This window comes from Myotis nattereri (assembly GCF_964212035.1).
Source record: "Myotis nattereri genome assembly, chromosome: 1".
Taxonomy (NCBI): Eukaryota; Metazoa; Chordata; class Mammalia; order Chiroptera; family Vespertilionidae; genus Myotis; species Myotis nattereri.
In genome coordinates, this window is record NC_138075.1 from 117469094 (window position 1) to 117484931 (window position 15838).

Here is a 15838-nt window from a genome sequence, read left to right on the forward strand (position 1 = left end):
TCTCTATGAAACCACAAAATTCATGACATTACAGAACAAAGCAGAAAAGATCTGCTGGGATATATTTTTAAACATGATTAAAGTAATGTCCATTTTATTTCTTATGCTTTTGTAGCTACATTAAAAGAAGGAAAAATTTAACTAAAGTATACGCCCTACCAAATACTATTTACTCATACTAAATATCATGGCACAATTTATTTAACTGCTATAAATGTGAAGGGCATTTATCTCATTATCTGATTGTCAGAAATGTGAACTAAATATAACTAAAGAAGAATATTATACCAAACTAGAGGCCCAATGCACGGAATTTGTGCAAGTGCTCGGCCCTCGCAGCCCTGGCTGGCCCTCGCAGTCCCTCGCAGCCCTGGCTGCAAGGTTGTCCAGACAGTTGTCCAGAAGGTTGTCTGGACAGTAGTTCTGTTGTTCGGTCTAATTAGCATATTAGCTCTTTATTATATAGGATAGAATGCATTAGGATGTTTCCTTTGACAAATCAACAATTTCCTAAAAAATCATCATGATTTATTTAAAGACTAATGATATAATTTGTTTGGTGTTGCTTAAAATTATAATAGTTCTGTTTTTAATCACCAAGTAGATTGAATTAAAACATTATTTTTTAAAAAATGATTCACACATTTGCCATAGAACTGATATTTGATAAATACTTAAATAGTCAGCTTTGTTATTTAGATACAAGGGTAGTTTTCCATGGGTAGAGTTAATAGTATGGTTTAAGGGTATGATAGCCTACTGATCCTAGACTTCTATTATTGTCAGCCAATAACATCTGTTCGCTGAAGTAAAAGTTCTTTGAATCACACAGGCCACCTCCTTCAGTATAGTACATCAGTCAGAGGACTTTCGTCAGTGACCCTAACTCCCATGACCCCTCATCTTAGCTCTACAGTCCTGGAGGGCTGATTAAGGTTTGTTTTCTGGCAATCCTTGGCATCCTGGCCTTCACGTGACTCCAATCATGTCTCAGTCTTCACAGTGACTCTGTTTCTGTCTGAAATCTTACTTTGCTGTCTAATAATAATGGAAGGGGGTTGTACAAATATTTTGAAACAGGAAATTTTTTTTAAATAACACTCTTTGATACTTTGAAAAGGAATATTTGTGTGTGTGTAATGTGTCTGTGTAGTTCTGTGTGTGTGTGTGTGTGTGTGTGTGTGTGTGTGTGTTGAGACAGATGGTTGAAATAGAAATACTTAATCCTAACCAGCTGACAAAGGCAAAGAGGTGGGTCCTATAATAATGAAATATGCTTAATTGTGGGCTGAGGGAGAAAGTATTTTCTTAAAATTTTATAGACCAAGGGTAAAATTTGGTAGTTTGTGTCTTTGATGTTGATTGTCATTCAAAGAGAAGGCTGAGCATTGTTTACACTGTGAATAAAAAATACTTGAAGAACCAATATGGAAAATCCAGTGATAAATTTAAAAAAATAGTAAGTTCTCACTTTCCAAGGCATATTTTTATCATAATAATTTAATACTCACTACACTAAAATTATTATTTTATGAGTGTTTTCTTATTTTGATTTATCTTTATCAAATTAATACATAAACATAAAAAGTGAAATGGATGTCAGTGAAAAATGCACATTAGTAACGTGCTTTTATCTCACCCCCAGAAACCACACTAAAATTACTCTAATAAAAATAACTAAGTATATACTAGGACAAACTGGAGAAAGAAGGGCCAGAAGCAGATAAAAGAGACCAGATATGACAACAAAATTTTGGAAAACTGACAGTAGATGGAAAAGTAACGTTTGACGTAGGACACGGAGAACTATTCAAATCTTAAGCCGCAGAATAAAGAGTAAATTAGGCTCAAGGTGATCCAAGCCCAAGAACTCCCAGTTTGCTTAGAAATCGGAGATATGGAGCTTTTGTTAAAAGTTCTTGTAAGGAAGAGATGTACTCCCAGATTCCTTTCCATCTTACTTCAGGGATCACATTGGATACTCTGAACCAAGTTCTTCTCCAAGGGACACTGGGAGAATGGAGAAGTTTATGTACTGTGCATGGAGAGTTTATGTGAAAATGTACCTGAACTTTTTTCTCATAAAAAGTGTAGACAGTTTGACTCACATTCCCAGGGAAGAGACTGGGAAATTTATCTCAGGGGACCTGACAGACCAAAGAGAAAAAATGAACAGAAACCTATATCTGGGGACCTTACAGTAGTAAAGTATTTTGTTTTCAACACACACACACATCATCGTCGTCGTTGCCATCATCATCATCATCATCATCATCATCTAAAACTGACTATGAGAAAAACAAAGAATAAAGCTTAAAGCATGCATGTAGGAAATAAGTTAGGAAAGTACAATGCTATCAGATCTCTTAACACCAGAAAAATGAGCTAAAAGACAATGAAAGAATGTCTTCATATTTAGATTAAAAAATATTGGTCTGCGCAGTGCGCTCCGCTCCCTTTCTGCCTCCGCCGCCGCCATGGCGCCCGCGAAAAAAGCTCCTGGAGAAGGGGGGCAAAAAAAAGAAGCAGGTTCTGAAGCATACTGTCGACTGCACCCACCCCGTAGAAGATGGAATCATGGACGCTGCCAACTTTGAGCAGTTTCTTCAGGAGAGAATCAAAGTGAACGGAAAAGCTGGGAATCTCGGCGGAGGGGTTGCGACCATTGAAAGAAGCAAGAGTAAGATCACTGTAACGTCCCAGGTGCCTTTTTCCAAAAGGTATTTGAAATATCTCACCAAAAAATATTTGAAGAAGAATAAGCTACGTGACTGGTTGCGCGTAGTTGCTAACAGCAAAGAGAGTTACGAATTACGTTACTTCCAGATAAACCAGGATGAAGAAGAGGAGGAAGATGAGGATTAAAGCTCATTTATCTGGCATATTTTGTACGAGTTCTTGAATAAAACTTGGGAACCAAAAAAAAAATTAAAACTATCCACCAAGCTGTAAGCTGATATTGAGTTTGCTATAATACTATTTTCAGACATAATAGAACTCAAAAAGCTAGGTTCTATGTATCATTTCCCACAATCTGGAAGTTTAGTTAAAAGGTTATGCGTTTTGGATCATAAGAATTTTCCTTTTGCTCTATTATTTTATCATTTGTTATTTTGAAAAATGGAAGAGAACTGTAGAAATAGCAATATTACTTGGGGGCAATAGGCATGAGTAAATTTAATTAAGTACATGGATCATGAGTGGTTTTCCCACTACCACCACTATTGCAGACCATATCCTGCCCTATAGTCTGTGTTAGCAATTTCTCCTGTTTAATTCCGCATGCAGTAAAATATTTGGTCATTTAACCATTTATTAAATTATGATTTCAATGGGACAATCATATTTAACTCACATTATTACAACAAAGAATATTTTTGTCTATGTAACTTGCCAACTATGTTAAGATTGCCTCTATAATGAATGTTGTGTCAATGTTTACCCTGACATAAACTTTAATTTGTATAAAATATAATAAAGTAAACAAATTGGGGGAATAAAAAACATACAGCATTTATTTTCTCAAATGTTACAAATAAAGAAAAATATGGCATTATACTATAAATATAACATACAATATCTCTAATCATATGGTTATTTCTAGTTCTAGTTCTGAATTAAGATAAAAATAAAAAGATAACCTTCTTATTTCTGATTCTGACAAATTTAGTGCACTCAAGGAAGCTAATAAGATATATAAAACACCTTGTGGGTACCAGCAGATATAAATAGCAAGTCATTACTCTAAACAGAAATTTAATGCTATACTTTCATTTATATTTAGATATTGGCTAGTAAAATAAAACCAGTAATGTATTATTGAAATTGCTCATTAAATTATTGTCTATTAAGACACTGCAATATCTATGATGTTGAATTCATCATACACTCTGAAGTTCTAAAATGAACTTAGAGGGTAAAGCATAATTGAGATGTGAAGGTTTGTAATTCCAAGTGGTTCCTTATAAACGCAATTCCCACAATCTGGAAGTTTAGTTAAAAGGTTATGCGTTTTGGATCATAAGAATTTTCCTTTTGCTCTATTATTTTATCATTTGTTATTTTGAAAAATGGAAGAGAACTGTAGAAATAGCATGGATCATGAGTGGTTTTCCCACTACCACCACTATTGCAGACCATAGCCTGCCCTATAGTCTGTGTTAGCAATTTCTCCTGTTTAATTCCGCATGCAGTTAACTTTATCTTCTCAAAGAATAGCTGAGATAAAAAAAAATTTGGGGTTAAACAATCATTTGTTAAACAAGTATTAGTGCCTCAAAAATATTGAGGTACTAGATTTATATAGGATTGAAAAGGCATATATGAACTCCATTCTTAATAATTTCAGGATCTAATATAGGGAGACATGAAAATGGTTAGTTTTAGTACAGAAAAGATTAATATATACATGATTCTGGGAGCCTTAATCCTTCATGTGACTTTACCTTTAAGGAGATGATTAAAGGTAAAGTCCTGATCTTACAGAACTGGTGTCCTTATAAAAAAAAAAAAAAGAGGAAGAACCCTCCCTGGTGTGGCTTAATTGGTTGGAGCATCATCTGATGTACCAGAAGGTCACATGTTTGATTCCAGGTAAGGGCACATACCTAGGTTGCTGATTTGATCCTGGTTGTGGCCCGTATGGAAGGCAACCAATTGAAGTGTTTTCCTCACATCAGTGTTGCTCTCTCTCTCCCTCTTCCTCCCGATCTAAAATCAATGATAATTTTTTAAAAAGAGCAAGAGATACAGTAAGAAAGTGACCAAGAGAGAGCTCTCTAGAACCTGACCATGCTAACCCCCTTATCTTGGATTTTCAGCATCTAGAGGTGTGGAAAAAAAATTTATGTTGTTTAAGCCACCCAGTCTATGGTATTTTGTTATGGAAGCCTTGGTTGATGATTCTCATCATTGATGTTTCTATCTCTCTCTTCCTCTCTAAAATCAATAAAAATATATTAAAAACAAACAAAAAATAAAATATTATATCAATGCAACTATGAATGACAAAAAGTATCTGAAGGCAAGTTAGTTAAGTGAAAATGACATGAAGGTATTGAAAAACTCATTTATCTGTGATGACTCTGTCAATATCATCAGAGCACATCAGATATCTCTTTGAATAATTTCAATCTACTCATTTATATTTTCAATATATTTTCCAACACATTTATTAAATATTTATTATGTATAATAACACTATAGTATATAGTAGAGGTAGAATTGTGAGTAAAAATACAAATAGTTATTTAATAAAACATATACTGAATTAAGTGTGAAGAAGAAAATTATAGGGTCATGGAAACATGTCCAGGGACTTAAACTAGACAGAGCATGAGGAAGTGTGGAGGGCAGAATAGGTGAAGGCTTCTTTTTTATTGAATTTGTTGGGGTGACATTGGCTAACAAAATTTTACAGGTTTCAGGTGCACAATTCTACAGCACATCAACTGTACACAGTACTGTGTGTTCATTAACCCAAGTCAAGTCTCCCATTACCATTTATGTCCCGTATACCCTCCTCCATCTTTACCCACCTCACCTCACCTCACCTCAGTAAGCCACACACTGTTGTCTGTGAGATTTTTCTCTCTTTTTTCTTTTTTCTCAATCCCTCCACCATTTCAATCCTCCTCCCCCAGCTGTCAGCCTACTCTCTTTAGGAGGTAATATTTAACATCTGAAGGAGGAATGGGAGATGTTTGATTAGCTAAAATAATAATAATAATAAAATGAAATAGATGAGGGGCTCACGGATGAGAGGGTCCAGTCAGAGAGAACGGTGCTGACTATTATCTGAGTCAGAATGGACTACGGCAATTCAAGAACTGAAAGGCCAGTGTAACTGAAATACAAAGGGTTGGGGTAAAACAAGGAAAACATAGAAAGAGAATATTGGACCCTGATGTATATGCTAAGATATTTGGTCTGCATCCTAACAGCTATCAAACCACTGAATCATTTTACATAGGGGAGTGATATTATCATAAATATGGAAAAGAACTGAAGTGGAGAATGGGTAACATTCAAGTAAATTTTTTGGTGTTTGCAAGTATTACAAAAAAACTGTAGCATTTTAGGTAATGACTTAGAAAACCAATATACTTCTTTATTTTATTTTTAAAGTCTTTATTATTGGAAGTATTATATAAGTCCCTTTTTTCCCCCCATTGACCTCTCCCATCTTGCCCCACCCCCCTCTTCAGGCCCTCCCCACCCCATGATCTGTATCCATGGGCTATGCATATATGCATACAAGTTCATTAGTTGATCTCTTCTTACCCACCCTCCCAAGGTTCCCTTTGAGGTTCAACAGTCTGTTCCATGGTTCTATGTCTTTGGGTCTATTTTTCTTCATCAGTTTACTGTGTTCATTAAATTGCATATATGAGTGAGATCACAGGTTACTTATCTTTCTCTGACTGGCTTGTTTCCCTTAGCTTATTACTCTCCAGATCCCTCCATGCTATCTCAAAGGGTAAGAAATACTTCTTTTTTTACAGCTGTATAGTATTCTGTGGTGTAAATGTACCACAGCTTTTTTATTCACTCATCTGCTGATAGGCACTTGTGATGTTTCCATATCTTAGCTATTGTAAATTGTGCTGCTATGCACATAGCTGGGGTTGGTGCTATTTCACTTTCAGGGAATATATGATGGGTGTTTTTTCCTGTCCCAGACCTACTCCTCCACTAGTGGCCCCAAATATTACTCTGCACTTGGTTGAACAGAGATCCTTGTAATGGAGACCAATGGGCTCAGCTGGGACCCTGAAGTTTTTATCACCCTGGTTCCCAGAATAGCTGAGCAGGCAGCCCCTCTTCCATTCCAGTCACTGAGGGCTCCTTGAGACTGTTCAGAGTCCTAAGCTTGTCTTTTGCCTTTGTTTAGTCTGTAAAGCTCAAAATGCAGGGTGTGGCAGGTTATATCACCAACCCGGAGGCTACTGGGATGGGCTAACTCCTTTGCAGAGAAATGGCTGTTTAGGTTTGGAAGTCTAAGAACGTTCCAGGAAACTGTGGCTTTCTTTCCCATCAGCATCATGCCGCTTTATCCTTTCTCAGGGGCCGCCTTTTGGGGTGCTGCCTTTTGCTGCACAGCCTTTTTCGGTTGTGCTCTCAGGTCCAGAGGACTCCTCAGCAGCCAGCAGCCCTGCAGCTTTTTCTTTTCACAGTTGATGTTACTCCTGCCACCGTGGGACTTGGTTCTGGTGTTCAGCCTGGGCCAGGCTTCTATTTTTCTGAGGGAACAGATTCTCCTGTCATGCAGCTTCCTCCTCTTCCTCTCGGCCCGCTGACCTGCAACCCCTCTGGCAATCTCAGTGTCCTTCCTACCAGTCCCCAGGTGCTTTCTGTCCTTCCTTGCTATAAGTGGCCTCCTCAGTTGGGCCTCATTTGTTAATTCCAGGGAAATATTCTCCAATTTAGTTGTATTTCCAGTCTGGTTGTGGGATGAGTGCACGATGGGTCACTCTATTCAGCTGCCATTTTCTCTTCCTCCTTCCCCTACTGTTTTCCATAGTGGATGCACCAGTCTGCATTTCCACCAGCAGTGTACTAGAAATCCATTCTTTTTTTTTTTCTGTTTTACATTCAGTTTATTTTCTATTTTATATACAACATTTAATGATTCTATAAACTTTCAGCAAGTAGATATATTATAATTTACTTAACAGTTCTTTGTTTTGGGCTTTTTATTATTTTCAATTACTTATAAAATTGTTAAGTTCTGCTATCATGTGTATTTGTGTTGTTTTTTATTGCTTAAAGTATCACAAAGAGTATTACATATTGGAAATCCATTTTTGATGGTGCATTGAGGCAGAACTGGCATTTAATCTTTCTACTCTATAGTCCTCTTTACTAGCTTTTGTTTGTAAGGCAGTGAAATTTGTATAATTATTCAGAACTGGCATCCTTTTGACAGATTCATCAATAAAAATGTACAAGACCTTAAAATCATTTAAAATTAGCATTTAGTGACACAGGTAAGACTTTAATTGGTAGAAGGATATTTTGCATGCAAAGTGCATATTGTATGTCACCTTTAATTTACTGCCATGGCAAGCTCCATGCTGACATTTCTGTAAAGGTAAAGTCATTATTTATTCACCTTAGGCCAAGCACATGGCATGCCTTTTAATTTCCAGCCTATTGTATGTTTAATCTGAATATCCTAGAACCATTTTTGGCATTAATTTTAGTGGGCCAAATACAGATGCTTACCCATGAATCATGTGCATACTCAAAACAATCAGGCTATTAGTATATCAAGAATAATGATAGGTCAAATATAATCTAACCTCATTTTTAAGAGAAGAAAATTATACAAGATATTACTAAAGTTTTGAAATTTTCCAAACCATCAATGGCAAATCAGTGACACATTTAAGCAGAAAGCAAAACGAACTATTGTAGTATTTGCTAATACGTACTAATTTTAAACTAAAGATATAATTATGCCTTGGCTGGTTTGGCTCAGTGGATAGTGCATCAGCCTGCGGATTGAAGGGTCCTGGGTTTGATTCAAGTCAGGGGCACATGTCTGGGTTGCAGGCTCTATTCCCAGTACGGGGTGTGCAGGAAGCAGCCGATCAATGATTCCCTCTCATCATTGAACTTTCTATCTCTCTCTCCCTCTCCCTTCCTCTCTGAAATCAATAAAAATATTTTTAAAAAGATATAGCTATATCCTAGGATTAAAGGCTCAGTTTTCAAACAATAAGATACATTTAGCAGACTAGATTTCTTGGGTTGGTATTCTGTGGATGACTTTGATGTAGCTAGAGTAAGACCTTGATTAGACTTTTAGAATTATTAAAATATAATGTATACATTTTTTCCTAAAATATCAAGGCATTAAAAAATAAGTGAGACAGAAAGTAACAACTTTTGAGCATTTTATATATAAGCTAGAGGTCTGGTGCACAAAATTCGTGCACTGGGGGGGGGGGGCGTTGTCTCTCAGCCCAGCCTGCACCCTCTCCAATCTGGGACCCCTTGGGGGATGTCTGCCAGTTTAGGCCTGATCAGACATCCCTCTCACAATCCGGGACTGCTAGCTCCTAACCACTCGCTTGCCTGATTGCCCCTAACTGCTCCCCTGACAGCCTGATTGATGCCTAATTGTTCCCCTGCTGGGCTGATCGCCCCCAACTGCCTTCCCCTGCCAGCCCAATCTCCCCCAACTTCCCTCTCCTGCTGGCCTGTTAGCCCTCAACTGTCCTCCCTTATTGGCCTGATCACCTACAACTGCCCTCCCTTGTCGGCCATCTTGTGATGATATGAGGGCAGCCATCTTGTGACAACATGGGGACAGCCATTTTGTGATGACATGAGGACAAGACGACACCTAGGCTTTTATTAGTATATATATATATATATATATATATATATATATATATATATATATATTATATATATATAATATACTTATTTATATGATACTTATATATATGATACTTATTTATATCATATATATATGATATACTTATTTATAGTAAGGATTCATATATACTATCAACATTTTTTATAATCACAAATATTTTCAGGCATTAACTCATATTACTTTTTAACTTAATATTGAGTTCCTGTATTTGACTTATGTTTTTCTTTTCAATTTAGAGTTGACATTCAATATTTTTTATATTAGTTTCGGGTGTACAGTATACTGACTAGACATTTATACAATTTACAAAGTGATCTAGTACCACCTAGCACTATACATACTTTCTGTATTTTTATTGACTATATTCCCTATGTTGTACTTTACATTCCATGACTATTTTGTAAGTACCAATTTGTACTTCTTAATCCTTCACCTTTTTCACCCATTTGTCCAACCCCCCTCCCATCTGGTAACCATTATTTTGTACTGTGTATCCATGAGTTTGTTTCTGTTTTATTTATTTCATTCTTTAGATTACACATATAAGTGAAATCATATGGTATTTGTCTTTCTTTTTCTGGCTTATTTCACTTTGCATAATATTATCTAGGTCTGACTTATATTGTTTTTTAATAATATGAAAAGTACTACTTCAATTGAGTATTCATAGATATGATCCTGTTGAATATTTAAAGTGCATAAATATAATGGAGAATGATGGTTTATATAAATTTCTTATTACATATAAAGGTGATGATAATATCCTGTCAGCAAAATGTGTGTCTTTTCTATTGTTGTTGTTTTCAATCAGTGGTTAGAAATTTTCCATTAGTGACTGGAAATTTTATCTGATAGACTCTTTGATTCTGACCCACAGCAAGTCTTATAGAATGGTGATGTTTTCATGATAGTTCCTGTCACTAACAAATGACTCTAGGGTGGTGAGAATTATCAAACAGCTAAATTAACTACAATAGGTTTTGATTATGCAAAAATATTTTTTAAAACATATGTTAATATATTTTATATATATTAAAGTTAACTTACGATTATATTTATGTATAATTTTTCATCATTCTTTGCTTTGCACCTTTCTCCATGTAAAACATATAGTTACTAGATGAAGTAATTAGAGTCTTTTCTAAAGTTTGGCTTATCTTATAGTATATCAATGTTAATATTCACCTGTATAAAATTCTGTTTCAACTAATAGAATGAAAAATGGGAGAAGGGAAGCAGCCAGAATCTGGCAGAGCCATAACCAATAACATGGCATAAGTATAAGAAGGAGAAGTCATGCAAGAAAACCTTGATTGCCTTTTTTGTCAGAAAATGGCACTTCATGAAAGAAATTCAGTAAGCATAGATTAATTTTAGGACATTTTTTTGTAATGCCTTGAATATTTAATTTAATTCAATGACTTTAAAATGAGTTCTGCTTTGATGTGTGAACATTGTTAGAAGAATCATAACAAGACAATGGTACTACATTCAGGGCAAGTGGGTTTATTACTGTTCCAACAGTTCCCATATGGAGGAGAGGGCTTAAGAGTCAGGTATAAATCAAAGCATGATGGAATCCAGAATTCATAATCTCATACATTTAAAAGCCATGAAAGTTAGTAATAGTGTTGTCACTACCTATCATTTGAAATAATTAATGCAATCTAATGTAATAGTTTATCTGTTTCTTATTAATCTCCCCACTCACAAGATAATTTTCATGGAAATAGGAACCTCATATGACTTACTCACTTCTGTAGTTACAAGGACTTGGGGAGACATGGAACACATGGTAGGCATTCAGTTAAAGATTGTTGTAGGAATGAATGGATTCTTTGTGCTTTTCTGTATTTTAAAAATTTTAAACACTTAATGTGTATTTATTTTATAAAGTGAACCCACAAGAAAGTTATGAAACTCTCCTGTTTATGGCTGTTATTGTATCACTTGTGCTTACAGTCTGATCATGGAAGCAAAAGGGCTCAGGAAACAACCTAGTCTCTTATTGTATATATGCAATATGCAGTATTTAAAATAATTGTATTTTCATTTTTAATATACATGATTTGAAGTGTTAAAAGAGACATAAAAAAGAGTAAAATGAATATTTAATTTCTGATTTAATATTTCTTCTGCTGTGTGTAAAGAAAAATTTTAAGAGTCCAAAAATAGACAAAAATTATTTTTAAAAATCAAATTTGATCATTAACATGAGCTTAAATCTAATATAGGTAATGACTAGAAAATATGTGTAGGGGAGTTGGAGGTATATATAAGTTTATAACTCAGTCAGATCACTATCTCAGATAGATAGTTATAGGTATTGTCATAAGAACAAATAGAGATTTAAGAATGCATATAAGTATGATCATACATAAGTATAGGGCTGGAGCTGAGACCTATATTTTATAACTTTGGTAATCCTTTTGTAGCCATTCCAAAATCAGATTCAACCTTATTTCACTCATTAGCACCTCACCATGCTGCTAATCAAAATCAAGAGAAAGGAGGAATATGGAGCCTAAGATAAACAATTCATAGGCATCCAAGGAACCAGCTTGTTATTTGAAATCAAATTCTAGGTAAGCACATACATTCTGGGCCTGACTATCTGAGTTTAAATTCCACCTTTGACACATCAAAACAATTTGATTCCCTTGTGCTTTAGTTTCCTCATCTTTAAATGAATAGAAAACTTCAACCTCATATCATCATAGTGAAGCAAAAATATGTCAAGATTTGTAAAGTGGTTAAAATGGTTTCTGTAATAGAGTGACTTCTCAAATTAGCTATTAGCATTGTACCAATCAGTGCATATTGTTTTTGACTTTTTACTTGCAGAAATCATTCTTGTATTTTTTTAAATCTAAGGTTCACATACACACCGCTATTTCAATTAGTCAAAAACGTAAGTTAACTGGTGTCCTCCAAAATGACATGCTTAAGTACTTGTGAATATTCGGAAATAGGGTCTTTGCAGATGTAGCATACAAGTTATGATGATGTCATCTAGGATTATGGTGAACTTTTAACTCTGTATGACTGATTTCCTTATAAGAAGAGGAAATGAAACAGAGACAGACACAAACAAGAAGAAACCGGACATATAATGATGGCGGCAAAGATTGAGGTGTTGCAGCCACAAGCCAAGGAATGCAAAGATTGCTGGAAAATCACAAGAAGCTGAGCAAGGAGGGATTCCCTCCTGCAGGTTTCAGAGGGAATATGGTCCTGCTGATATCTTGATTTTGGACTTCTAGCCTCCCTTATCAGTCAATAAATGTCCATAGTCCTAAGCCACTCAGTTTGTGGTTCATTGTTATAACAACTCTATAAAACTAATAAACAAGTCACAACATTATTTAAATAATCTAGAGGAGAACATCACTTTTGTCAGCCCTTGGAAGCATTGTGTCCTCTCTTTAAGCTGTGTGGGGGTGATAGCTGTGGGTCATTAGGATAGGTTCCACCATAATCTATCAGCATTTTATCTGGATCATGTCTAGATGTTTGGTTTTCTCATTTTGATTTTTATCTGTTTTGTTTTTGGGTTTTGGGTTTTTTTTTTATAAACTCTCCAGTCTTTGTTCCTTGTGCGTAGCTCATGGAGTTGTGGTTTCTCCTTTTAACAGAGTTCTTTGCTTTTCTTTGAAGAACTCAGTTTAGCTTTGAGTGTGTCCTATCTAAGCCTTGATATTGACTTCACTCTCTGTGTAGTGTGGCCTCTATTCAACCAGTAACCTCTCTCCTGAATGTGCTCTACTCTGCTCACACTCTCCACAGTGCATGACCCACATGCTTCCAAACTCTTGCTGGCATATAATTTCAGCCCGTAGACAAACAGCTTAGATCTTCAAAATTTGTTTTTGTTGGCACAGACATTTCAGAGTGATTGCTGCCCATTGTGGCCAGCATAAATTATAAAAAGTATTTACCAAAATTTCCTAACTTTTTAAGTTTTAATATTTGGTGGACTGATGTATTTTATGATTTCTTTAAATTTTATCATACTGTAGTGTAGAGGATATTAAACTTATTCAAGTATTCTTTACCTTAAGATTTATAACACTAAGAACTTAAGGAATCTCTACTTTTTCTTCTTTTTTGTTTTTTTTTCTACTTTTTCTTCTTGCAACACTTTAAGTTACATCTTTCATGATGTGATATAAAATTAACTTTATACATAATTATGTATATGGAAGCTTCTCTACCTATATAACATTTAGGGATAAGAAACTGTGTGTTTTGTTCTTCCCCCTCTTAATTGAAGAACTGACATTTCAGCTTGTTACTTAAAATTTGCTACACATAAATGGAATTTTTATGAAAAATATACACATACATATGTATAGAGATACATACAGGGAGTGGCAAAGTAGGCTTACAGTTTCTCATGTAGAAAATAATGCAATAATAAAACATAATACACAATACAAAAATAAACTCTCATGTACTCACCACTGTAAATCTATTTTTGCCCAACATGTATATGCCAATAAATATAAATATAAAGAAACATATATTATTCAAAATGTCATTCCATATTTCTTTTTAAAACTTATGATGATGAAACAGAAACTTGGGTCCCAGCTGCAGACACCATCTTGGACTGCTCAGTGAGGCAAAAGCCAGCAAGATCCCAAGCACCTTCAGCTGATACCAAGTGGGCCAGCTTCATGGGGGAAGGAAGCACAGCTCAGAACAGGGACAAGCAAGGTATGACACTCAAGACATACCCAGCCTCTGGACTAAGGACTCCCCGACCATTGGACTATTAGGGGATTCAACCTTTCTGACCTTAATCAGGTTGCCTAGGGCCAGAAAGGGACACTTATTCACATTCACCTTCACTATAGAAGCTCCCAGGAGGCCAAGGATACTACCAAGGGACCAGATTCAACATCATAAGAGCAAAACCCAGTAAGCCCCACAAATAGTGGACCCAAAGAACGTGTATAACAGCTGGCACAATGAACCTCACTGGTAGCAAGTTGGAGGGGAGATTCCTCCCACAAATGGAACACCAACAATCAAGTCCCAATTATAACAGGAGAGCCCAAACAACACACACAAGGGGCATTCCTAGAGCATCCTGCTCAGGTGAACTAAAAGACCACCACACTGGAACCCTCAAAATATTTTACATAAGACCATTCCACAAAGACTTGGAGGCATAGCAGTTCAATATATAGCAGCAAATACAAAGAGACAGTTAAAATGGAGAGACAAGAAACAAACCCAAATTAGAGAAAAGAAGGTATCTCCAAAAAAAATAAAATAAAAAATAACTAAATGAGATGGAGGCAAGCAACCTATCATACATAGAGTTCAAAACAATGTTTATAATGATGTTTATTGAACTTAGTGCAAATTACAACAGTATGAAATGGGAAATAGAGGCGATGAACAAAAACAAGACAGAAATGAAGAGTGATATATCTGACATCAAGAACACACTGGAAGTTATTAAAAGTGGATTGGCTGAAGCAGAGGACTGAATCAGCAATTTGGAAGACAAGGTAGAAATAACTACCCAAATAAATCAACAAATAGAAAAAAAAGCAGGAAAATAGCTTAAAGGAGCTCTGGGACAACATGAAAAGTAACAACATCCACATTATATGAATACCAGAAGGGGAAGAGGTTGAGTAAGGAACAGAGAATCTATTTAAAGAAATAATGACAGAAAAATTTCCTCAACCTGGTGAAGGAAAAAGCCACGCAAGTTTAAGAGTACAGAGAGTCCCAATCAAGAATAACTCAAAGAGATCCACGCCTAGACACATCATAATTAAAGTGGCAAACATTAAAAACAAAGAAAAAATCTTAAAGGCAGCAGGAGAGAGACAGAAAATTACCTACAAAGAAGTTCCCATTAGAATGTCAGCTGACTTCTCCATAGAAACACTTTAGGCCAGAAGAGAATGGCATGAAGTACTCAAAGAAATAAAAAGCAAGGGCCAAAATTCAAGACTACTGTATCCAGCAAGACTATCATTTAAAATTGAAGGTGAAATAAAAAGCTTTCCAGACAAAAAGAGGTTAGAGGAGTACATTTCCACCAAACCAGCAATGCGAGAAATGTTAAAGGGACTGCTTTAAGAAGAAGAAAAGAGAGAGGAGCATAGTTATAAAGAAAATGAATAGGGCAAAAATAAATACCTGTCAATAATAACCTCAAATGTAAATGGATTAAATACTTCAGTCAAAAGACATAAGGTGACTGAATAGATAAGAAAATGTGACCCATATATATGCTGTTTACAAGAGACCCACCTCAGAACAAAAGATACACACATATTGAGAGTAAAGGGGTAGAAAAATATATTCCATGCAAATGAAAAGGAAAAAAAAAAAAAAGCTGGGGTATAGCTGACAAAATAGACATCAAAACAAAAGCCATAACAAAAGACAAAGAAGGTCACTTCATAATACTCAAGGGAATGA

The 15838-nt window shown here is 35.5% G+C and overlaps 1 protein-coding gene across 1 annotated transcript; it reads left to right on the plus strand.

Moving 5' to 3' along the window:
* Window positions 1-1897: 1897 nt before the first annotated feature.
* On the plus strand, window positions 1898-2921 carry LOC308527518 (large ribosomal subunit protein eL22-like; the record flags this gene model as incomplete). Its single annotated transcript, XM_081102844.1, has 2 exons — window positions 1898-1934; window positions 2444-2921. 2 exons carry the CDS (start codon window positions 1898-1900, stop codon window positions 2863-2865), a joined length of 459 nt encoding a protein of 152 aa, XP_080958970.1. The 3' UTR covers window positions 2866-2921.
* Window positions 2922-15838: the final 12917 nt, after the last annotated feature.